This window comes from Cyanistes caeruleus, chromosome 9, assembly GCF_971803275.1.
Source record: "Cyanistes caeruleus chromosome 9, bCyaCae1.hap1.1, whole genome shotgun sequence".
In the NCBI taxonomy this organism is placed as follows: domain Eukaryota; kingdom Metazoa; phylum Chordata; class Aves; order Passeriformes; family Paridae; genus Cyanistes; species Cyanistes caeruleus.
In genome coordinates this window covers 18,287,614-18,311,482 of record NC_141709.1, presented here as the reverse complement: position 1 = coordinate 18,311,482, position 23,869 = coordinate 18,287,614, and the positions used below count along the sequence as shown (strand labels likewise).

At 37.5% G+C, this 23,869-nt stretch overlaps 1 protein-coding gene across 26 annotated transcripts in view; it reads left to right on the top strand.

Annotated features, from left to right (window-relative positions):
- The window catches only part of BRDT (bromodomain testis associated), a 48,365-nt gene that overhangs the window by 9,533 nt on the left and 14,963 nt on the right, over nt 1-23,869 (top strand). For 4 of the 26 annotated variants that reach the window (XM_086901959.1, XM_086901969.1, XM_023932090.2 and 1 more), the window contains 6 exons: nt 6,158-6,202; nt 17,715-17,956; nt 20,113-20,250; nt 20,985-21,114; nt 21,938-22,113; nt 23,170-23,541. In XM_086901959.1, coding sequence (XP_086758085.1) covers nt 17,765-17,956; nt 20,113-20,250; nt 20,985-21,114; nt 21,938-22,113; nt 23,170-23,541 — 1,008 coding nt within the window. In that variant the 5' untranslated portion in view covers nt 6,158-6,202; nt 17,715-17,764. Of the gene's footprint in view, nt 1-6,157; nt 6,208-13,578; nt 13,987-15,483; nt 15,720-17,714; nt 17,957-20,112; nt 20,251-20,984; nt 21,115-21,937; nt 22,114-23,169; nt 23,542-23,869 lie in introns of those variants that run through there. The other 22 variants (XM_086901960.1, XM_086901970.1, XM_086901966.1 and 19 more) reach the window with 10 other exon arrangements.

Below are 23,869 nucleotides of genomic sequence, written 5' to 3'. Positions count from 1 at the left end.
GGCTGCTGTCTTTTCTAATTACAAGACATGCAGTTAATATTTGAGAGTAAATCCTATCATAAGTAGTAATACTAAGGCCCTTTGTGTATTTGTTGAATTTCTGTGGGTAAAAAAAGAGTCCAAACTAACCTATTCAGCAGTTTAGTTGCATTTTCTTGTTCTATGTGCAGTTTTTGAAATGCAGGCTTGTACTACTCAAAACTTAGACCATGGTGACTATTAGCATTTTATTAACAACGCTAAATGTACATTTTTTACTGTAATCGTATACATCTCTCAGAGGGGCATAATCTGGGGACCATTTATAGCTCATATTTGTTTTCCCCATGCAGCCCCACATGTGGTGAACAGCTGTAGAAGTTGTAAAATTGTCTTTACACATTCATTGCACATGCTGTTGAATATAGTATACATACAGATTATGTACAAAGCAAGTCCTAAAGCAAAATAATGTACTGAATATTTCTATTTACTTAGTTTGTAAATATTTGTCTTTATTTAAATAAAGGCAAATGTTTCCTTTTAAATTCTTTCAACAAAATCATAGCACTTAAATATCCAGAATTGCAGGTTTATCAGTTCTTACCACAAGCAAGCCTTTTAACCACATCCACTATGGCAAGGAATCAAATGCTGTCAAAAGTGAAACTGCAAAGCAACTGTTACCATGGTATTGTGACCAGCTCCACTGCAATAAAATACAGAAATGAAAATGTAAATTGTTGCTTACATTTTTCTCCAGGGTACTATAAGCAAAAATGAAAACAGCTGATAGTGAGTCACCCTTCTAGATAATAAATATTGCTAATATGAATCTGATGTGTTGAAGGGTGGGATGAAGCTCCAGAGACTAACACTCCCCTCGTTAATATTCTATACCAAATTGAAAGAAAGGTGGGGTGGTTTCCCCATCTCTAGTGAGAGCTTAGTTTTCTGAACACAGCTAAATCCCCACAGAGCTATCTTATCTGCAAGGCTCATGAAAAATATCTGACAAGTAAATGGTTAGCATTTGGAATGGACCACACTGAGTGAAGTAACAGTTATTTCATAAGAGATTTCCCATGATATATATTCCCAAACTCAACTACAAGGCCTTCACTCCCACACCCACCACAAATGATAATATTTGAATCCTATGCTATACTATTAATACACTCAGGGCCATTTTAAGCAGCAAAGTACATATAGCCAAGCACTATAAAGGATATATAAAAGGATAGCTTATTTCTTGGTTATTATTAAAAAAAAGGAAACCAGATCTGTTTAAATGAGGAACACTTCCCTCTGCTCCCTTTTTCCATCTGCCAACAAATACAGATACTGCACGTGGGACATATCACACACCAGAAAGAAAAGTGTTATATAAGCCCACTGTTAAATTAGCTGTGTTAATGTGAGCAATCTTTTATTAGTATGCCCCTTTTTCTGCTTTCTCACAGTCCTTGTAACATGGTCAAAAGAATAAACATTATTCTGAAAATTATTATTGTTTCAAAATTATTTACAATTATTTGCAATATTTTGATCAACTATATACTGTAGAAATGTGCTTTCCTTTGATTTTAAAGTTAGCATGTACGAAAAGTAAAGCAATTGACCTTACAAATTGTCTGCAAGTCTTTCACACTTATCTACTACATATTTTCTGCATACACTAAATCTGGTCAGGGTAAACTTAAATATTTTTCTTGTCAATTTATTAAAAAAAAAGAAAATATAAATTTAATCTAATTTGTGGGTCTGAAAAAAGAGCTTACATTAGCTTGATAGCTGATTTGAGACATTTTACAAAGCATTTTCATTATAATATCTAATTACAGACACAGATTTTTTTAAAAAAAATCAAAAAAAAAAAAATCCCAACTTTTACAAGATGGTTTTACTTTTCTACTTTTAGTATTACCTTATGTTTGATCTTCCTGCCAGAACAGCACATGGATTATTGTGGTGCTCTGATATAGGGGATCATCTTACCCATCTGTGCCAGTCAAGTTTTTAGGGAACTTTATCCATAATGCATATCTTCATGAAGCCCCAGTTCTGCCACTACTGATGTATGTACCAATCCATTAATAAGTTTTTCCCCTCAGAGTTAATGAAGTTGCTCAAGTGTGTAAGTTTTGCTGCCAAGAACTATGATGAGATCATCTGCCTGGAGAGATGCGAGTTGGAACCCCTCACTATTTTGGTTTGCATGAATTCAGATCTCCTAGTGGTACTAGCAAACAAACACTAGCCAAAGACCAAGACTCAAACAAAGATGAGACTCAGGCCAGAATATTCAAAGAAAAAAATACATACTATGTTGTAGAGTGCTGCCTTTTGTTCCTTGTGGGATACTACATAATTCAGTCAAGGTTCTGATAGCTCTGCATATTGGGAAAGTTCACACATTGTGCTTGAATCAGGCCACTGCAGATTTAAGACACTGTGACTTCTAGCATTTAGACATAGATTCACCAGACAACATGCTCTTCCAAAAGTTAGATTTTTTATTTCTGTTATCAGAGTAATTGCCATGTAGCTAAGCCATTGTTGGTACATAGAAGCAAGACTGTACTTCTACCATAAGGGTTATCGATAAACCTACTATAAGAGAACCAGAACCAGTTTCTTCAAACCAGAGAATGGTTTGTTATTTTTTTTCCCAGCAGAGATCTAGGAGAAGAGGAGGAGGGGGTATTGGAGAGATCCTTCAACCAGGAATGTAACTTCCAATAATCACTTACAGATGGCAGAGTAATGTTCTAGGATCATGCTCAGGTTTTCTTATAATTTTGCCATTACTTTAGAGATAGGATATCTTTAGTATTTAGATTCCAAATCACCACAGACCTATTGTAAATGGCAGCGATAAAGCAAGTAAAGCAAGTAAAAACCCACCATTATAGGAGAGAGATTTGAATTCAGACACAGAACAGAAATGAGAAAAAATGAGAATTTTCACTTAGAGTGTATGAAATTTGCTGCTAAAAAGAGAATGAGAAAGCATCCATGTCAGGTAGCTCAATATTAATTATGTTTAAGTGCATCCAGTTTTCACTCTGAAGTGTAACATATAAGTCATCATGTTACAGCAGTAAATGTTAGAATGCTGAATACCTCATTTATTGGAAAGCACTTCCAAGGTTTCGGTTTCAGATAGTCTCATTCAAAGTAGCTGCTTCATATTTGTATAGAATAAAATAACAGTTGATCTTCATGCTAGTTCTTAATTATCAGATAAAACTCTTAACAGTGTGTCTTTCATGTAAACCAGGGGCACACTGGAGCTGATGAATTTCCTTTACACATGAAAATTAATTGTTTGCAGTGTCTGTCATCATATGTACTTCAATTAGATTCAGTTAGAGTTTCATTAGGATGCCAATCAGCATTTTTTCCCAGCAAAAAGACACCAAAGTGTGTGCAACAGCATCAGCTGTGTCTGGCACCTGACAGACAGGAGAGCAAACCAGGAAAGAAAAGCACACCTGGAGTCTCCTAGACCCCTGTGCTGGAGGTCAGTAGAAGATGGTCCAACACTTCCTTTCCCCAGCCCTAAGCAGCCAGAGGGGTGCCTGGCAGTGCCCTGCCCCTGCAGAGGGACACAGAATTCCTGGCAGGAGCAGTGGGAGCTCTGGCTCCTCACCAGCACTACCAGGGGTACCTGAACAACTGGAGCTACGTTGATGGCCCCAACACTGAAGTAGCAGCTTGTAACCCTAACTCATAGGAGGTTGAGCTGGACTTTTCTTGCACCCTACAACCTAGGAAACACACACAGATTCCCCCTAAAGCTAACAGGTGTCAGGGCACTGCAAGGACCTCATTCTACATCATGGGAAATTACTGCCATCATTGTGCAGTGTTGTGCTGGATCAGGCCCATGGGTCAACTGGTGCAGAGCTTTGCCCTTGGCCACAGCTGCCTCATAAAACATCAAGGTGTTTTGCAAGAGGTAGTCACACCTGCCTCAGGTAAAGATTCTTCTAGACCCCATAAGTCAGTAGTGTGTTTATCTCTCCTCTAAAATACTTGATTCTTTACTTAACATTATGTCAAATCTGAGTAAGGATGGGGTTTAGTTTTGTTTTGTTGGGTTTTATTCATGGCCAACTCTTTTCCTAAATCCAAATAAACTCTAGATACACTGAAATAATGATTTCCCCAGGGACAATATGCATGAAAAAATATTGCATGAAAAAATACTGCATGAAAAAACCTTCCCTTCAATTTTGCAAGCAAAACATTTCAGTTTCATGACTATCTTATTCACTATGTTTTGTAAGATAAAGTGAACAGTCATTCCTTCTCTAACTTAGCAACATTTGCTATTACTTTTTAAAACCAGATGAGCTATGGCACATCTTATTTATCTAAGGTATATAACTATCTTATTTGAAATTTTTCACCTCTCTCAATTTGAAAGCTTTTCTGCATTTTTATCATTTCTTTTGACCAAATTAATCTTGATGTAGCCTGGTGTAATTTGGTAATGGGGAAAGGCATTGCAGCAGCAGGAATCTTAGGAACATCTGTGACAGATACGCTGTCTTTTATGTTCCTGTTACATTCACAGTGCACAATGATGAGATGCAGGGAAAGTCCCTTGCGTGAGTGCACACGGGGAATTGAGGATGCCTTGCAAGCAACAGCACTGGGCTTTCTGTATTCATAGATGTCAAAACACAAATAACATCTCTATAATTTTACTTAGAGGCAAAACATTTTGCCCAGCAATAACAGAAGACAGTTTCTCTCTGTATTAACAAGAAGTAGCAGTGCAGAAAAGTGAAATATTTCCAGCACTGAGGTTAATAATTTTAGGACATGTCCAGTAGCCCTTGTTGGAAACCTTGTACAAATGAGAACTGGCATTTGCCAAAATTTTTTCGGGAAGGAACACTGAAAGAATTGAAAGCTATTTCAAATTAATGAAAAAGTAAATGGCACATTAAAAATTTTACAGGATATGTATTCAAAAGAACTTCAGCAACACAATTCAATTTAGGTTTCCCAAGAGCCTCAAAAAAAAGAGAAAGTATTGAATAGGCCTTTATTCATATTTCATGAACTATTAGAATTATTTATGTTCCTACATAATTTTGCAGAAAGCTACAGCTAACTGAGCACCACCTGAGAAATTTACATGTTCTGAGTAAAATCATACAGGCAAGACAAGATTGCTTCAGCTGGAAAATTGTACTTTCATCCTCAGATCCTCACTACAGGACAATGATACCTGAACACAAGCAGAATTTGCACACAGAAACTAGTCTGAGATTCCTCTCAGTGTTTCATTTGTTTGGTAACATCGCCAACAAGCAGGGGCTTATTCTGCAAGAATAAACTGTCACAAGCCTCATATTTACAAACTGCTACGGCTGTAATGAAGCTCAATCCCACCTCTGTTCATCACATCCATCAACACTTCACACTTCCCAAAATTTACCATTAATGCATGTAGTACAAAGTTTTCATAGAATATTTAAAGTATCCTGTAAGAATCCACTTCAGCTCCTCAATCTAGCTATTCAACTATCTATAAACAAATTTATTCAAAAGAATTACTGTACAATTATGTGGCTTTAAAATTAATGAGCCACAATATGAAACAGTAAATCAGATTTTTCACTTGTTTCATATTTTCCTATATCATAACTTCTAATAAAGTGAAAGAAAGGACAAGATAAAAACATCAATCACTGTTAGCAATAAAAATATTTATATTTAAAAAAATCTATAATCACATAACCATTATACATATGGATCTGTACATATTTTTATTTTTTTGATTCTAAACAGTGAAATGTCTCAGTTATGTTAAAATTATGCAAACAGAAACAAAGAGTATCTGCCATACTACAGAAGTAACTGCTGTCTCTGTTCTCTGGCAGCCATAGAAAAATATCTGTGGAAATGCAAACAAACAAAAAAATTCTACCTCCTTTCCAACAATTTTCCAACAATTATGTTGCAACTGCAATTCAACATAATATGTTTTCAAAGGGCAGTAATTAATTTATTATTCTACTATAAACCTATTTGCAAAGCCAGCCTAAGATTTTAACTAGATAGAAAATGATACTTTTATTTCTGATTAACTTTTCATTTTAGGTATAATTCTAAAATAAGTTCTATATTACTAAACTGACCTTTGTTTTCATTTCAGTAGTCCTCCTATAAGAAGAAGCAGAACAGCAGGACCTGAAATAATGTAAGGTATCTGGTTAATTAAAAAAGGCTTCATAAAGCAAGTTTTACCATGTTAAATCTACTTGGGAGTTATTTCTTCTTTAGTGAAGAAAAAGATATAGTTCATAATTATTCATTTTAATTCTTGACTAGTGAAGTCAAGAGCCGTGGTGCCTCATGAGAGCTGTGAGAAATCCTAGGTTTGATCCAGCTCTTATTAACTTTAACAAAAGCTCCAGTTTTCCCTTGATATCTCCACTGTACTACAGGCAAACAATCCTTTTCATTTCTTTTCTTCTACCCTTTCACATATAATATAATTGTTTAAAATAAAGTAAGAAGTAACTATTTTCTGCTTAATATAACAATATTAACAATATAATTTCATTCATTTTTTGAGATTATTAATTTTAATGATTGAATTGATTAATTGAATTAATCAAATACTCAAACGAATTACACCTTCCACAGAATTACAGGAGTTTAGATCTATTTTAGGACTAAACTCTTAACATATAACATTCTTTTACGATACAACTGCAATTCCATCTGGCACTCACTCAGCACAAGAACTTACAGAAACAGTTGAAAACATACAACATGGATGCCTTTTTTCTCCAGTATGGACATTGCACATGTTGTATTCACAATAATATGTACACAAAGTACTGTGGGATTTGTCCCCTGCTAAATAGGGAATGCTGAAAGGTCACACTGGTAATGAGTTGAGTAATATCTCTGCATTTAGAACATTCCAGTTCTGGATGGATACCACAGTGGATTTATTTTTTTAAGAATCACCTGGAAAAGGTATAGGAAGAAATAAAAATAAGTTGCACAGTTTTTGTTACTTGGAGGCTGAAAAGCTGTCCAGAAAAATTTGCTCTTAATGGCTGTTTTAGCTCAGAAGAGGCCCTGAAGTGAAGAATAAACAAACTGTCACAGGAACAGAGAGTAAGTCTCTTAAGATCAGGGTTAAGGTTCCTTGGTACAATTGCTCTGGGCAAAACATTACCGCATCTTGGATTAATCTTGGCATATAGATAAATATAAAGGTACAGCACTAATGTACATGTAATGCCTTTTCTGTAACCCCTGCACATGCAATATAGTCAAAGGCATCATGCAAAATACAGCATCCTGTGAAAATGAAATGGGAATTCTAAATATGTTGAAAGAGAGGTTTAGAAATTCAGAAAGCTAGATAATAATAAACAAAAGTTAGATAAACAGGCTCTTCTGTCAGTCTTACACAAGTTGTATTGCCCTAGTTTAAGCTAAAACAGACTCCAGCCATCCATTTATCTCAAAAAAACAATTTTCCCATCTACAACTTGCCCTCAGCTTTTTCTCCCCACAAAAGCCTCAACATTTTTTTTAAAGATTATTTTAACATACTTTGACCCTCCCATGAAGAAAGCAAAATATGCATAGTAGAGTTTCATGCTGGAAGGGTAAATCCTCCACATAACTATTTAAATATTATTACATTATTGAAAAAACTCTCCATTATGCATCAGTTAAAAGAAAGGTTCTGCCAAAACCCCCTTTTCTTCTGTCTCATTGCTTGTTCTCACTGAGTACCAGAGTTCTGAATCTAGGCACCTCTCACGCCGAGAAACATCTCTCTCCATACACTTCCCTGCCCATTCCACCCAAAGACATTTCAGCCCTTGAAGCTGGGTCTCAGGATGCATTCTTAACCTGAGCACTCTGTTCTCCTTTGCCACCTTCGAAGTTCAAAGCCCCTATAGGAATTGTTCAGCTTCAGGCAGCGGCCACATGCAGAAGCTGGGACAGTCCTGTCCTAGCTGCAGGAGATGGGATATAGCAAGGACCTCTCTCTCAACTCTGCCCATGTGAGGTCCCCATTCCCATTCTACAGACTGTAGCCTTAATCATCACAACACCTCGACCCCTGGAAAAGTCACATATCACCACATTGATACAGTGATAAACATTTCCCACAAGGACTGTTAATACTGCAAGAACAGAGCTGCAAATCCACACTGTTTATCTTTCCTCATTTACTTGCAGAGCATAGCTAAGAGGATGAAGGAGGAGAAGGCATTCTAATAGCAAGCATGTGCATCCCAGTGCAGCATTGTGTTATCCTTCCTCCTCCCTAATAAATAATGCTAGTCAGCATTACCTATTAGAACAAGAGCAGTGACAGGCTATCAGATTTCTGGACTGCACAAACTCCCCAGGACTGGGCTGGTCACTTACTAAGCGTCTCCATTTGCTGATCCACTGCTCCCTTCACAGGCTCCTTGGCACAGAGAGCTGGAATATTCCCACTGGCCTCAAATATTAGTTCTTTTTTCCATTATAATAGTTGAGCAACTGTTGTACTCTCCAGGAGTTCTCTGGCCTGAAACAAAGTTAGAATCAGCACTGGTAATAGAGGATGGCCAAGTTCTTATATTGTTAAACTGTCCTTAACATTATGCGCCTGTGGACGCTAATAGCAAGAGCCGCTGCTGACATGCACAGAGCAGGTAGTGTTTAGCAATGGAGAAAAGTCAAGCAGGCCTTGGATGAGTTTTCCACGGAAGTGGATACAGAATGCACAGGCAGAAATAAGAGGGCGAGTTCCTTGCAGGATAGAGGCTTAGGAACAGGACTTCGTGCTTATGAAATCAGTCACCAGTCTGGGGACAAGGGCTTGCACACACAGTTTCATAGTGGCTTTTCTACCAGCTTCAACACCAGTGCCACTGCTCTGAAGCACCAGCATCCATATGCTCAGCTTCCAGCCACTTCACACAAGCAGTTATAACTGCTTAAGTCTGGGAATGCAGAGTTCTTCAGATATCTATTACCAATGTAACTGACCTTCATTTCTCTAATTATTAGGGGCTCACATAATTTCGCTGTAGCTATTTTAAGTTTTTTGAACACATAAAGGTACATATCTTTTCAAATCAAATTTCACTTGTGTTTTTTTCTCTGTATGTGAACAAGTACCTAGTAGGCTTAAAATGGTTTGCTTTAATTGAATACTTAATGATTTGGTTTGTTATTAAAATACATTGCTATATAGGTTCTACACCCAGGAAGAACCAAGGAATGGATTACTAAGCTTTAAAAAATTTGCAAAATGTCACAATCATCTAAAACTTAAGGCCATATTAAACCTGTAAAACATATGGTCGCTTAACACCTAAAAATCTCCCTAAATCCATAAACCCATAAAGCCTGTGACAAATTAACTGGTGGTTGTATAGTTAAATCTAATTAAAATTTTATTGAAAGTGTTCAAGCCTTATGGCTCCCCTCAGAAATTTACTTCCTATGCCCCTTGGAAGAAGATATGCAGGCTATATCTTAATTCCCCACCCATCTTGAGCCAGCCCCAGGAACAATGGGACTTTCTGGTTGCCCATATCAGCCCTCTAAACAAGCAGGCTCCTGAAAGCACACCATATAGAAATACTTCTGGGTCTACAGTGCAAGGTTTTTTAACTCAGTCTAATTGAGGGCCCTAAGAACACTGGTACCCAGATGGATTTTTGTCACCTGCATCAACCTTCATGCAGTTCAACAAAATCACCTCTTGCCTCTGTCAAACATTTACAGCCAGTTCTACTATCCCTGGCCATTTGGTGTTCCATTTGTTGAGCAAAGGCAATAGTGAGGAACCTCCTTGCCTCCAAAAAAATAAAATAAAATAATGACACATGGTAAGGAGCAAGGTCACTAGAAATGAGTTTTTATACAAACAGGCAGTTAATCTACTAAAGACAATGGAACTGTACAACTCAACTTTTCTCAATTTATTGTATTGACATCCACAACTGTGCATTGACTTAGGATGCAGTCTGTAAAAATTTAGAATAATGTTTTCTTGGAATTTATGTATACATTTCCTCTTTTTAGAGGATCAAGTGGCAGCAGATATGCCATCTATAAGATATTTACGAGCTCAAAAGCCTAATCTCTGAAAATAATTTATCAATTCTTATCTTCATGAATTTTGAATAGACACATCATTAATCACTTAACAGACTCCATGGCCCTAAAACAGAGAACTGAACTGCCAAGACAAGTTTTAATTTTAATTCATACATGTATTCTTAAATTCTGATTCGTAATCTACTGAAGATAGATCAGCCTGTGATAGCTGCCTGGTAGCAGCAGGTTAGTGTCAGGGAGCAGCAGGAGCTGGCTGCTCCACCAGGCTGAATAAGCACAAAGACAGTGGTGACAGTGGCCTCACCAGCAAGGTCCCCATCCCAAAGTCCCCAGGCAAGGTGAGTAGAGCAGGGCAGCCAACAGTAACCAGGGTCAGCTGATAGTCCAGTGATTGTCAGAGAAGCTGGTGGTGACCAACTTCCCAGGTAAAGCCAGGAAGCCAGCTAGTGATCAGGACTAGCAAGGATATGGCCAGGAATGGGTACAAGTACCACACAGCTCAGGCAAGGGCACAGACCTGAGCCAAAAGAGGGAGACCCTGATGATGTTCCTCACAGCCCTTTCTCACGTTGCTCTCTTTCCAGTTCTATCCAAGGCTACACAGCTGCACTGTGTCAGGGATGGCCTTGCAGGAAAAAAACTAATCGTTCTCCCAAATGTAAACAACATCATGGCTTCAGCCCATCCCAAATAACATGACAGGACGTGGGGGGATGGTATTTAAATTAATAGAGGGGAGATTCAGTTTAGATGTTAGGAGGAAATTCTTTACTGTGAGGGTGGTGAGGCACTGGAACAGGTTGACCAGAGAAACTGTGGATGGCCCAATCTTAGCAGTGTTTAGGTCCAGATAGAATGGGGCTTTGAGCAACCTGCTCTATTAGGAGTTGTTCCTGTCCATGACACAGGGATTGGAGCCTTATGATCTTTAAGATCCCTTCCAACCCAACCATTGCATGATTCAATGATCCCAAAGCCCGGGTCCCTTCACAGTAGTGCACAGTAGCTGCAGCATTCACACACCTGTCTGTGTCCTTGTCTGTCCTCCATGTTGTATGCCTTCTGCATTTCAAGGAGAAAATGCCAATGATTTCACTAAATACCTACTCCACAGCATAAACAACTCACCTCCAAGTGTGAGCAGCCAACCCACTTCTAAAGCATGGATTTGAGCAGGCAAAACTCAGAAACACTTCCATCAGGATATAACAGTGGGCTAAAGTCACTGCCTCACAAGGCACAGCAAGCTTTCCCATACCACAGACCAACTCGGCTCCGTTGCTGAGGCACTCACATCTCTGGGGTAGACCTCCACAGACCTCAGGAGAAATCGCTCCAGGAGTATGGAAAGTAAGGGAATACACTAATAGCATGCTTCTATCCCTGAAGCAGAAATTTCTGAAGGTAAGACTGACTGTCCCATGCTTGCTCACAAAACACAGAATGCCCTGAAGAATAACCATGTCCCAAGAACATCTAATCAGTCTTTCTGTCTGCCTGCAGAGCAGATGTCATCAAGCAAGCAAAGCCAGTGCTACAGCACCTGTCTGCACAGTGTGTAGAGAAGTACAGCTCCTCCTGTTCCAGCAGGTGCTTGTATGTACAGTGCCATGTTACTGTAAAGAGCAGTGGTCAAAGGTTTGCCTTTCAAATGCTGTTCTAGCAACATATACAAACTACAACCATATACAAACTTGTCCTACAGTTCAAAGGAAAGGGGAAGAAAAATCCCAGCAGCAAGCATATCCCTCCCTCACATTGTCTCACAGGGTTAACAAGTTTACTAGGGCAGAGACTCCTCATAATGCTCCAGTAATTTTGTTTCTTTGCATAGAGGTTGCCACAAATTACTACCACGCTCTGCAGCACGATGGTTCCTTTCCCTGGCTTCTGAGCATAATCTAGAGTCAGAGTTAACTTGGAATCAGAGTCTGGTCTTGAAAAATTTTTCCTTAAAGTTAATAACTGACTACCTGGCTTTATTTTTTTCCATCACAGTGAATTCAGTCTGAATTCACTCTTTACAAATGCCACCAGGTGTGCAAATGTCACACTGGTCATACATTCAATATCTGAATAGTGACATCATGCTTTCTGATATTCTGAACATGCAATCTGATATTAACAGTTAAGCCCAAAGTCACAGAACCACTGATACTAATTATCTTGAAACACGCAGAATAAACTTTCACCAGTTCTGAGCTGACATCTACTGGCAGAAAACTGCAACAGTGCAACAGGAAATATGAAGAGGTATTTATTTTCTTAAAGATCTCAAATTGGTACGTGGTGAATGATGTGGGATTTGAAAGGATAAGAGCTCATGAAAGTATGAATTTACACAATTCTGCTGCAAGGGTACAATCTCTCACAGAAATATCGGGTACACAGCTTGGGGATGTAACTACACAATCATCACCTCAAATTTTGCATTTCAAGCATAACTTTGAGCCAATTTTATTCAGGGAAATGACTGCTGAAATTAATTTTAGTCAGATGTGCTTTGGGTTAGCTTAGACCATGAAGGGTATGAACACATAATAGCTTGCAACTGTGTTAAAGCTGTTCAAAAAGTTGTTAGGTTTCAGCTAAGGCACAGTAATTAATAACATGTACATTACCCCAGCTGGCTGTAATATTGAGCCACCTCAGCTTGCACAAAGCCACCATTGAAGATGATTTACAAACCCAAATAATGCTCAGAAAAATATTGTTTTCTCAGGGAATCAGTTCTGAGAATATTACTTCAACAAATTCAATTCAGTGAGTATACAAGGCTGTGGATGCATCTTTTCCACCCTCAGTTTCTCCTACAGCACAAGAAGAGCTTGACAGCATGGGAGGAGCCCAAAACTTTGATACACATGGAAGGGCCACTTACATTCTTTGGATTCAATCATATGACAGCAGCACAGTTATGGCCACACCATAACTGCAAAACAGAAATTAGATCCCTGATTTATGGCTGAACACATAGGATTTTATCATCTACCGTTGCTTTAAGAAAACATTAGAAGACTTTGTAGAAAAGAACAGCTTATTTCCTGAAATATATATAAAGGACATCAAATGAAGGAAAAGAAAAAGGTGAAAATCAGACTTAGTAAACTGGGTTTTTTCTCATTCTTTGCACCCTAGTTAGTTCTAATAACCACAAATTTAGTGCTGATATTGAGTATCAACATCCTGGGGAGTACAAAAATATACTGAACAACCCAGTGATTTTCCCTTGGCAAGCTATTTAAATCCTTGGTTGTGAAAAGCATGCTGAGAATTTCATCCTGCTAATTTGACACACAATAAAAAGAGTTCCCTTTTCCACATCAGAGGAGTTTGAAATTTTTTTACCATTCTCTCTGTAAGATGGCGAAAGGTCATGGGATGGGACAAAGAACTGATATATTATTGAACTTTTCAGAATAATGTAATAAAGTTCTATACAGAGAAGCCTGGTAGCTGAGGGCTTCTTTTCCTGCTTAGTTTACAGAGGAATGGAAGTTTTCACAGGATACCTCCCTTTCAAAGCAGAGCAGCCCCACATCCAGTTATGATCTCTGAAAGCACAGAAACAAGCCGGCCATCAAAAACGAAGGCCGGACCACAGTGAAATTATTTTGAGGAGTTAATTAATAAGAAACTATGGGAAAAGAAAATACTTAGAAGATCCAAGGAGCAAGAAGATACCTCTTAGCAGTGCAATGAACAATGAGGCCAAGCAGGAGCAGAGAGACATGGTTTTTTATTGAGTGAGAAGCTGAAGTGTCAGAAGGAAGAGCAAAGAAGAAGAGGCTGCTTATTCACAGGCTGGTGAAGGCCAGGAGAGCCCCAGCAGGGGTGCCAGGAGCATCTCGCCAGCTGAGTGTCAGAAAAAATTGACTCAATTGTAATGTAAGAGTTTAGAAATTCATTTTCAGAGAGAGAAATAGATATTTGCCAGCTGCATCAGGTGATGATGTAATATGTCCCCAGTCAGGCATCATTCTGCAATATCCCCTTGTCTGGACACTAGCTGAAGGCTGAGTGAACGAAGTGTGAGATTTCTCCAGGTGTGAGAAAAATCTAATGGGTGAGAAAGCAAGCAGGATCAGTGTAACTTTCTGGGATGGATGCATTTTTTTCACTATCATTTCCTGTACATGCCTGTACAACTTTCATGGGTACTCTGCCATAGAGTCACAGATGATTGAAGGTTATAAATATGTAGAAAAATGATACAGTAAGGCAAACAGCTTAAGGAAACGACACTTTTCTATCATTTACCCTGATGAAAACCTAAGACAAATCTGTTGAAGTTAGTAGGGTTATTCCAAACTTAGGGAGCTTTTCAAGAGCCATATTTGGCTCAATTTGTCGTATTAAAACAGTACTCATTAACCTGAATTTCTGTGTCTTACAGCGATGCAAAGCTGACTCCTATAATCACATTTAATTTGTGGGGAGCTTCAGTTTCTGTTACTCTGTTTCCAGTGGTTCTTTAAGCATTTGTTACTATCATAGATAGGGGACCTGTCATGCAGCATTCACTACCTGACGTAGTGCTATAAATGCTCTCACTAATTTTAACATGCTGAAAGGGAATACTTTTTGGAAATACAATTCAACTATTATAAATTAAAATAAATCAAAGTCTTCAATCACAAGGTTTCAATTTTGTTTGTGTTTCATGTGTTTGTGAGGGTGGTACCACAGTCTCAAAATTTCAAGGACATCTTGGTGAAAAAATAAGGGAAATAAAAAAAAGCATCATAATTACTTTCATTATGAGAATCCAAGCAGGTTTTGATCCCAAGCTGGAACATAAATGTGAATGGAAACAAATTAAATATAAATCTGATTTTGCAGACCTGTCTTATAATAAAGTATGCTGGGGATAAAGCTTTTTAGAGGTTCTGAGAGAAACAACTGCTTAGTCAATAGCCAAAATTCAAAATAAGCTGGCTAAATTCCAAGTATTTGTGGTTTTAATGACAGCAAATAAAATTTATTATGAAACAACCTGGTTCTCATTTTTTATACTATTGTGCATTTAGTAAATAGATTTGTGTTTTAATTTAACTAATGAATCTGTGGGGTGAAGAAAAATATGAATACCGTACCACTCCTAACCAGATATACTAGTTATGTACTCTTCTTATACCATAACCTAGTGTGACCAAGGATAATTGATAAAACATAAGGATTCCCATCATGTTAATTTTAAGACTTAGAAGTTCAGGTAGGAAATCAAACCAAAATTAATCTAAGTATATCCACTCCCCTTCTTGCATCCCTCTACCCTATCTTGTTGGCTACGGAGAGAGCAGGTCTGGCACCAATAACTGGCTGGTGTGCTTTAGCTCTTAGCAGCTGTTCCTATTTTATGTTGACAACTTCCCAATGAAAACCATGGATAGGTTGCAGGTGTTTGACAGTTATTGCTGGAGAATAAGATGAGGATGTGAGTAGGTATAAAGACTACTCTGTCTGTCTTCTAAAGCTCTCTTCTTCCTTCATCTCTTAGGGAGGAAGTGAGTTGTGGCTTTCCCTAAAACTAAGGTAAAAAAGGTGACTGATCTGCTTTGAGGGTGGAAGTTCAGTTTTGAATGGCCCAGGAGTGGTTGGTATTGGTTACAGTAATAGCTGTAAGTCAGTGTTTTCTCAACACCTAATATTTATATGGATTGTGTTTAAAACTAAGGTTTGTTTGATGTGTCCCAAGAGGAGTTTGAAGGATACAGAAATACTGTTTTATGGGTGTCTATGGAGATGGTTGTCCTTTTGAAAGAAGAGGTGGTGCTACTTGCAGTAAGAAGGTTGTGCTCTCTTCTGCGTAGCCTTAATGTAATTACCTAAGGGAGGCTCTAATATTATTTATGAGTCTTCAGTGTGATTATTGGAAATCACCTAAACAAAACTGGTGAAAAAGCCTTTGAATAATCAAATGTTCTTAGTGTGTAGAATCTGGTACACTGTCTGCCTTTGTTCTGTATATGGTATGCTAATATTTCTCCATGCTGCTATTCTTAACCAGTATGTGATGTGTACAGGTTTTATGCTGGTAGCTGTAATAATGAGCCAAAACAAGAAAGATATCTTTTCTGCATGCTTTTAGAGAGCACTCTCTGATAGCAAATAATCTCTTCTTACCAAGGAAAGGAAATAAATTTGATTCACACAAGACGTGATATTTTCCCAAAAGCCTTAACTTCTCTAACAACATAATTTATGTAAGCAATTTGCTTTTTACTCTTAAACTAAAAATACATTTCTATCAGCTTAGCTAAAAACTTCAAACTGGGACTTAAGGAAACACCCAAGGCTTCTCTTTTTAAGACTACTTGGCCTTTGAGACCTTACTCAGCAGCTCAAGGACACATGGGGCTGGGAAGGGGTGGCTTGAGAAATACCAAAAAACTTAACTGGCTGGAATCTGATCACACTTTTGCTTCAGGATGCAAACATAAGTTTTATTTTAAGATAGAGAAGAGTCTTCTGTGAATCACAAGCAGGAAGGTGGAGGGGGAGGTAGTAAAGGAGGGCTTGACCAAAACACAGATTTGTGTCTGTCTTTAGAAGATACAGTCTTAGCTCTCTTGTTAGCATGGAGGTCAGCTTTCACAGCATAGATTAAGGTTTTCAAAGCTAAACTTCTAGGCCTAAGACACTGGTATGTACACAAAACTTCAGTGTCTTGGTTTTCTTGGCACTCTTGATGCTGTTTGAGCTTTTATTCTCAACTCTATGTACTAGTTTATAAAATGTTTAAGAGATTAGACATTACATTATGTTCTTATTAAAGTTAAATTAAATGTTGCTATTTACATGCTTGCTGCTGCAAGTTTTTTTGCTAAGTTCAAACTGTACTCTTTTTTCTCCTGTCTTCCATTTTAGCCTCCGAGTTTTGGATGGGGAAAGTGAACAGCTTGCTCTTGATATCATCTAGTGTGGGTTTTTTGGCAGAAAAAAGCAGGAAAAAATGATAGTGTATCCTCATAGTTGAAAATAGTGTGTAATGGGCTTGGCTGGGTTGTGAGGGACTTAAAACTACCTCAGAACTTTTCTTCTAGTGCTGGCCAGTTATAGGAGAGGCAGATCCTGTATGTGTCTGGATCTTTCCCTTCTAAGATAGTTATTTTGGTGAAAGGATTAGCGTTTAGCTAATAACATGTGGTGGTGCAAATAGTATTCACTCTTACTAGCTAAGGTGTAGGCTTCAGGAGCTCAGAAGAGGTATGTTTTGAATGCTGAAATAAATAAATGAAAATAAAAGATGTGAGATCAGCAGTATTTGCTGAGAGGCTACTGTTGTTGTAAGAGTGGGCCCTATGTACTGTTGTAGCAGTGTGCTAATTACAGTAGCTATCTACCTTATTATGACCTTTTTCACACCTCATGAAATATGTCATTCTGGTATAAAAAGCAGGCTATCATGTATTTTTTAGGAGAAAGCTATAGTATGCATCCCTAGACTCTAGGGGTACAGTATGTCCAAATAGGCACTTTAAAACCAATGTCTTGCTTAGTACACAAAGGTATGCCTTTAGTTATGGTACTGATATTCTACAAACAGAAGTGAACGTGTAAACAGCATTAAATCTAGATATCTTTGCTGAATACTTGTGTTTCGTTTCCTTCAGGTTAAATGCGTAATGATCTTTGAACAAGTGGATGTATAACCTCACTGAAGATGTCTGTTCAAAGCCAGCACCAGTCCATTATTATTAACCCTCCTCCACCAGAATACATAAATAACAATGGTTGTGGATGTCAAACAAACCAACTTCAGTACTTACAGAGGGTGGTCATGAGAGCCATGTGGAGACACAACTTTTCCTGGCCATTTCACCAACCTGTAGATGCAGTAACACTGAATCTGCCTGTAAGAACCATTTTTGAACTGGAGTATTAATATGTAAATTATGTGAATCAATTTTAAACAGGTTTTCTTCAAATGCAACAGTTTATGGAAGTCTATTTTTGCTGTTGAACTGCTGTCATTAATCCAAGTCTACAAGAAATGTGGTTTTGTTCTAGAAAAATGCTACATTTTTGCTCATTTTTTGGATCTGAAACTAGTAAATCAGTATTTCTAAGGGATAATAATAATGCTTAAACAGGCCTGCTAGAGCCTCTGTATATTGGTGTTCAGATTTGTCTTCTGGTTTAGACATACTTATTAATACTGCATATGATGATTATTTTCTTTTGCCTTTGAGTATTTTTTTTTAATATTCGGCTGCCTTAATGCCAAATACTTTGATGGAAAATCAGATCTGATTGACCCTGAAGTAATCAGACAAATCTGGAACCATTTTGTTGCAGAGAAGTCATTACACCTATAGTATTTGTCAATTTCAAATCATTTTGCTCTGAAGTTTCTAGAGGAAATAAATGTCCCTGCAAAAATAGGGAAATAAAAAAGCTATGGTTCTCATCATACCATAGTGGAAGAACATCCTTCCATGAAATAGAAAATATGATGCTTAAATTTTTCTGTTCTGCTGTGTGCATGCTGTTTATGCTACAACTTAATTATAACAAAGTACAGTACTATGATGTCTTGTGACACATAGTTTTCTTCCAGGTATTTTTAAACCCAAATTTTGGATGTTTTCAGTCACATGAAAACATAGGTGATTGAATGGCATTTCAGAATACCTGGAAGATATTTCTCTTGGTAGATAAGTAGAAAGGTTTTAAATAAAACCAATATATGTTCCCTTGGATTTATTTTTTTTCCCCCTCCAACAGCTTAAGCATTGATATTTATTTCTCACAAATCTTCAAGACAAATTCTACTAACTCCCTGGTTCTGTTTAGAGCAGACAAAAACCTTTATCTGTGGCTGTTTGTTGTGATAAACTCATTTGGCCAGTTTGTACAAAAGTACAGTCCAAGTGACTAGCTCTCTGTGTCTTTTCTTACCCTTTCTCCTTCTTGGAAGTAGCTGTCAGTTAAGGTTAATATTAAGGGGCATTCCATCAGAGTTGTGGCAATATTTGCAGTTGGCTTCAGGCCAGTTCTGCCTCTCTGGATTTCTAAGGCAGCCTCTTGACTTCTCAAGTATGTATTAGTTCAGCCATTGCACAGTAACAAGCAATGATCTGGCTCTATGGCAAGGACAGTAAGAGTATTCTCCCCCTTTGCATTTCTCTTTCAAATTTTAGAAGGTGCAGAATGGGCAATACTTGATTATAAACTGAATTTTTAATTATTATTATAAACTTTTTATTTTGAGTTTTGATTATTAATTGCATTTTTGTTGTGGTAAATAGCCTGCACTCTGATGTAATTAGCTTTTCTATTTCACCAAAACAGATTATTAGCATAGCTTTAGAATGCTCTAGAGGTAGTAGTTTGTACAATTACCATGTGTATGTTACAATATATATGTGAACTTTGTAGGGATATTTCCATTCCAGCTTCTTAAATGCACCATCGGTCTCATGGTCTCTCACTCACGAAGTTTTAGCTATGCTGCTAAAATAATCATGACAGTTCCCATTCCAGCTGCCTTTCAGTCATATTGCCACTTCTTCACTAGGCCAGCCCTAAGAGGAGAGCCAATATAGCCAGGGATAAAGTATTTGGACGGCAATTATAAAAACTTGGCAGCTTCTTTTTGTTAGTGACGGAGACTTTGTTGAATTTTGGCTTCTTTTTCCTCTGTTCTGTAAACTGGAGTGCTGCTTTGTGTAAATATCTTTGAGATAAAAAATGAGAAGTGCATATACTGATAAAAAGTACTACTACCAGTAGAGCTCTGGAGCCTATTGAAATGAATATTCTTTGGGACTTTGAATGATATGTTACATGGAAGAACAGGACAAAATAGAAGGTGAAAATTTCCTGAACACCTACATTTTTGGTGTGACTTCCCTTATGACTATAGAGGAAGGTTTTCGTTCAAATAAAATACTGCTCCTAATAGAATGCAGTTCTCTCTTGCAATTTAGCTTTCATAACTAAATGTGTAAAAATCTTCATGTCCTAATATTATGGTATGTTTGGTGACTTATTCTTTCAATACCACAGGATTATTACACTATCATAAAAAACCCTATGGATTTAGGCACCATCAAAAAACGTCTGGAACACAATTACTACACAAGAGCTGCAGAATGTATTGAAGACTTTAAAACTATGTTCTGGAACTGCTACATGTACAACAAGGTATGTAAAACAACAACTCTTACAGTAACTGGTTTTACTGAATGGTGCAAACAAGTCTAAAACAAGCACGTGGTTATTAGGACACGCATTAAGTTAGTTAACTTCTTCATTATTTTTTTTGAAAGTATTTTCTCTGAAATGTTGGGGAGGATCTTTTGCTAGGGTTGACTGAGGACACATAAGTGAAGTCTTGCTTGCTGTTCCAACAACTGAGTGCATGGTTTTTTCGGCACAAGGACTTCATATCCAAAATCTCTGAGGTTTTGCTGCAGAGCTCATGAACAGCAAGTCCTATGTCACTGCTGTACAAGTCCAAGGCTAGCAACCCTGAGCCACGCTCTGTTCCTTCAACCACTTCAATCTAATGAAGTGTGAGTATCTCCCTGTGCTTGGATGTGTATTGGCTATATCTTAGTATCTTTGAGCTTCAACAGCTTCTTCAGAACACAGAGGCAAATGAGAGAGTTGCAGATTTGCACCTTTGGCTGTTGCTGTAGGAGTATGCACAAGTAAAGGAGGATTGTTCAATAGCACAGTCAGAGTATTTAAATGGTGAAGTAATTTGCTTTAAAGTGAGTTGCAGGAGCAGGGATGGCAATGATTTCTAGACCTCTCTGGTACTGGTGGTTTTTTTCAATCTGTTATGGCAGGACTCTCTAGCCTGGTTGTTTTATGAAATCACTCCCATTACTGCAGCCTCTCCTTTACTGAATGGTACTGACCATATTTTTCAGCCAGGTGATGACATTGTGTTTATGGCCAAAGAGCTAGAAAAAGTGTTTATGCAGAAAATAGCCCAAATGCCACCAGAAGAAAAACTACTGAGTTCCAATAAAGGAAAGAGAAAAGGAAAGAAGACAGAAGGTAAGACCTGTATTATCTGCTGAATTCGTAAAATATTAAGTAAGCAAAACTGAAAACAGGAAATCCTCTTTGTCACAACTCAACCCTGGAACAGTTTGGGCATTCTCCACTCTTTCCAGAACAATCAGACAACAATACTGCTAAAAGGCTTTAGAAGGTGGTTTGTTGTTTTGTTTTTTTTAATTTAAAGGTTTGGGTGGTTTTCTTTTTAGAAAGTGCCTTCCAATTCAGAGACTGTCATGCTGCTCAGCATTGTGTTATGTAAACTAATAGGTGTGAACATCTGTGGGAATTAAACAGAGTAACAGCTAAAAAAGACATGAATAATCTAATCAGCCTAACCAAACACAGGAAAACATTGGTCTAAACTGTTCTCAGATCTCAGTAGTGAAGATCTGTAATATTGCTAAGCAGTATATGCAGGTATTAACTATGCTTATGAAACATGAACCTACATGATGTAGTCTGTACTCTTTGCTGCTTGGTCTTTGTGTTTGTAGAAAACACTTTTGTTGGCAAAAACATTTTTACAATATACTGAGTGTAGTATGATGCCTCTTTAATCTTTGGTCTGAAGTTAATCCACACTTTCTTGAAGCCTAATAATGTAACTTGGCACGATATGCTAACTGAAGCACTAATGGTGTGAGTAGAGGAGGATACCAATGTTGCTGTAAGTAATAAACCCTCTAGTTTGCATTTATTTATGGCATTCCTATATGGAAGAGTGGTTATGTTGACAACTGGTCAATTTGACTGTGAAATAAATTAACTGCAACATTTAAGACTTAACTTCTAAATTGTCCTGTGTTAAAATAACCAGAAACATGGCAGCCCAACCCTGGGACTTCAAATGAACAAAGCACAAATGAGCACCAACAAGCTGAAAGCAGTGACCAGCCTCTAGTGATGACTCAAGAGCAACAGCAGGTGACACTGGCTCCTTTGTCTGCAGCTCAGCTGACTGCTTTAATGCCAGCTGCAGCCTCTGTAACAAAAGTAAGTTTCCTCAAATGACTTTGAGAAAGAAAGATACTGAAATTGCTCCTTCAGCACTGATGGCAAAACCTGTATGTTTTTGAAACTTTTGTTACAATGGAAACTAGTAAGAGATCTCTATTAAGTCTTCTATGTCTCTACTAAATAACTGGGTGATACTAATTCTTGGGATGATTACTTGGCACATATTTTCTTATAAATGTGGTTTTAAAATATTGTTCTTGTTCTCAAAGAAACAAAATTAAGACAGTCATTCTTGAGGTGTATTACTATATACACTTCTGCAGGCTTCACCTTGAGGATAATGGTTTTAGTACTAAAATAAAGCTCTAAGTTATATTTAATAATTTCTCATGTTTTTTATGTAAATCAAATGCTTGATTCTTCAAAAATTAACATGTTTGCTTAAACACTGTGTAGCTAGCTTGGAAGGTGTTTGTAGCTCACAAAAGCAAATTCTTGTTTCTTCCATCTGAGTTGTATGTGAACATCTGAAAAATACTCCTGTATTGACTTAGTTTGTTTTTTCTCTTCCAATGAGGAATAGGGACTTTTGCCAGGCTATTCTATTGTGTATATTTACGTTTCACTCATGTAGAGTCTGAACACTGATGACAAAGCACTCGTTATATGGCTTCCAAAGCAAATACTACCCAAGTTAATGAAAAACAAAGATAAACCCTGTACATAAAGCCCTGAACCAGGCCTAAAATGAATTGCAGCAGTTTTCCCTGTTCCTGTGGCTGTCAACTTGCAGGTAATTTCATAACCTGCCAACTTCCTGCAATCTTCACAAGTGGCTAATATCTGACCACAGCCTGACCTGCAGAAAATCTACTTCTTTCCATTACATCTAAGATGAAGCTTGGTGTGCTGGTCTTGTAATACATTGTAGGTTTTTAGTCTAAGCTTGTGAAATTTCTGCATTCTGTGCTGACTTCAATAGCTATAAAAGTTCTGACATTTTTTTTGGATTATACACACACACAAAAGGATAATCTAAAACTGACCATTTTCTTACTGTTCTGGACACATGTACATTTTTTCTTTTCTTAGGCAAAAAAAGGTGTAAAAAGGAAGGCTGACACTACAACTCCTACTACTTCAATAGTTGCAGCAAATGGAGAATCTTCTGCAATGTTTAATGAAAGAAAAGCTGTTAAAATATGTAGAAGTGAAAATGAATGTATGGTATCAAATAAGCTTCTGAAGAAACCCTTTTCAGATTCTGAACAGCCACCTGGAATTACTAAAAAGATTCAGTTGTCAGAACAACTAAAACATTGTAATGCAATACTTAAAGAAATGTTTTCAAAGAAACATGCAGCATATGCATGGCCTTTCATAAAACCTGTAGATGTGGCATCATTTTCCACTAGTGTGAACCAAGCCAATTCCAAATGTCCTACAGACCTAGGAACCATTAAAGTAAGTATGTTTCTGGGGAAATTAGACTATTTGTGTAGTTACAAGGCTTTAAATGTATTAGCTAAAAAGGTGTCATGAAAGCTGCTTCTCCTATGAAAGACATAATGGGCCTAAGAGATACATTTCTGTTTCTCAAACTTACAGAAGTCACTGAAAGAAAGTCTTGAGTCTTGTTGTGACACATAGTGGCTAGTCTACCTAACTGCTGAAAAAACTAATATAAGTAGTGAGAGGATTATGATCTCCATGAAGCCTTTCCAATCATGCCAGATAATAAATATGCCCTACAAAAGAAAATGCAATTCTGTCAACTTCTTTTCCCTCAATC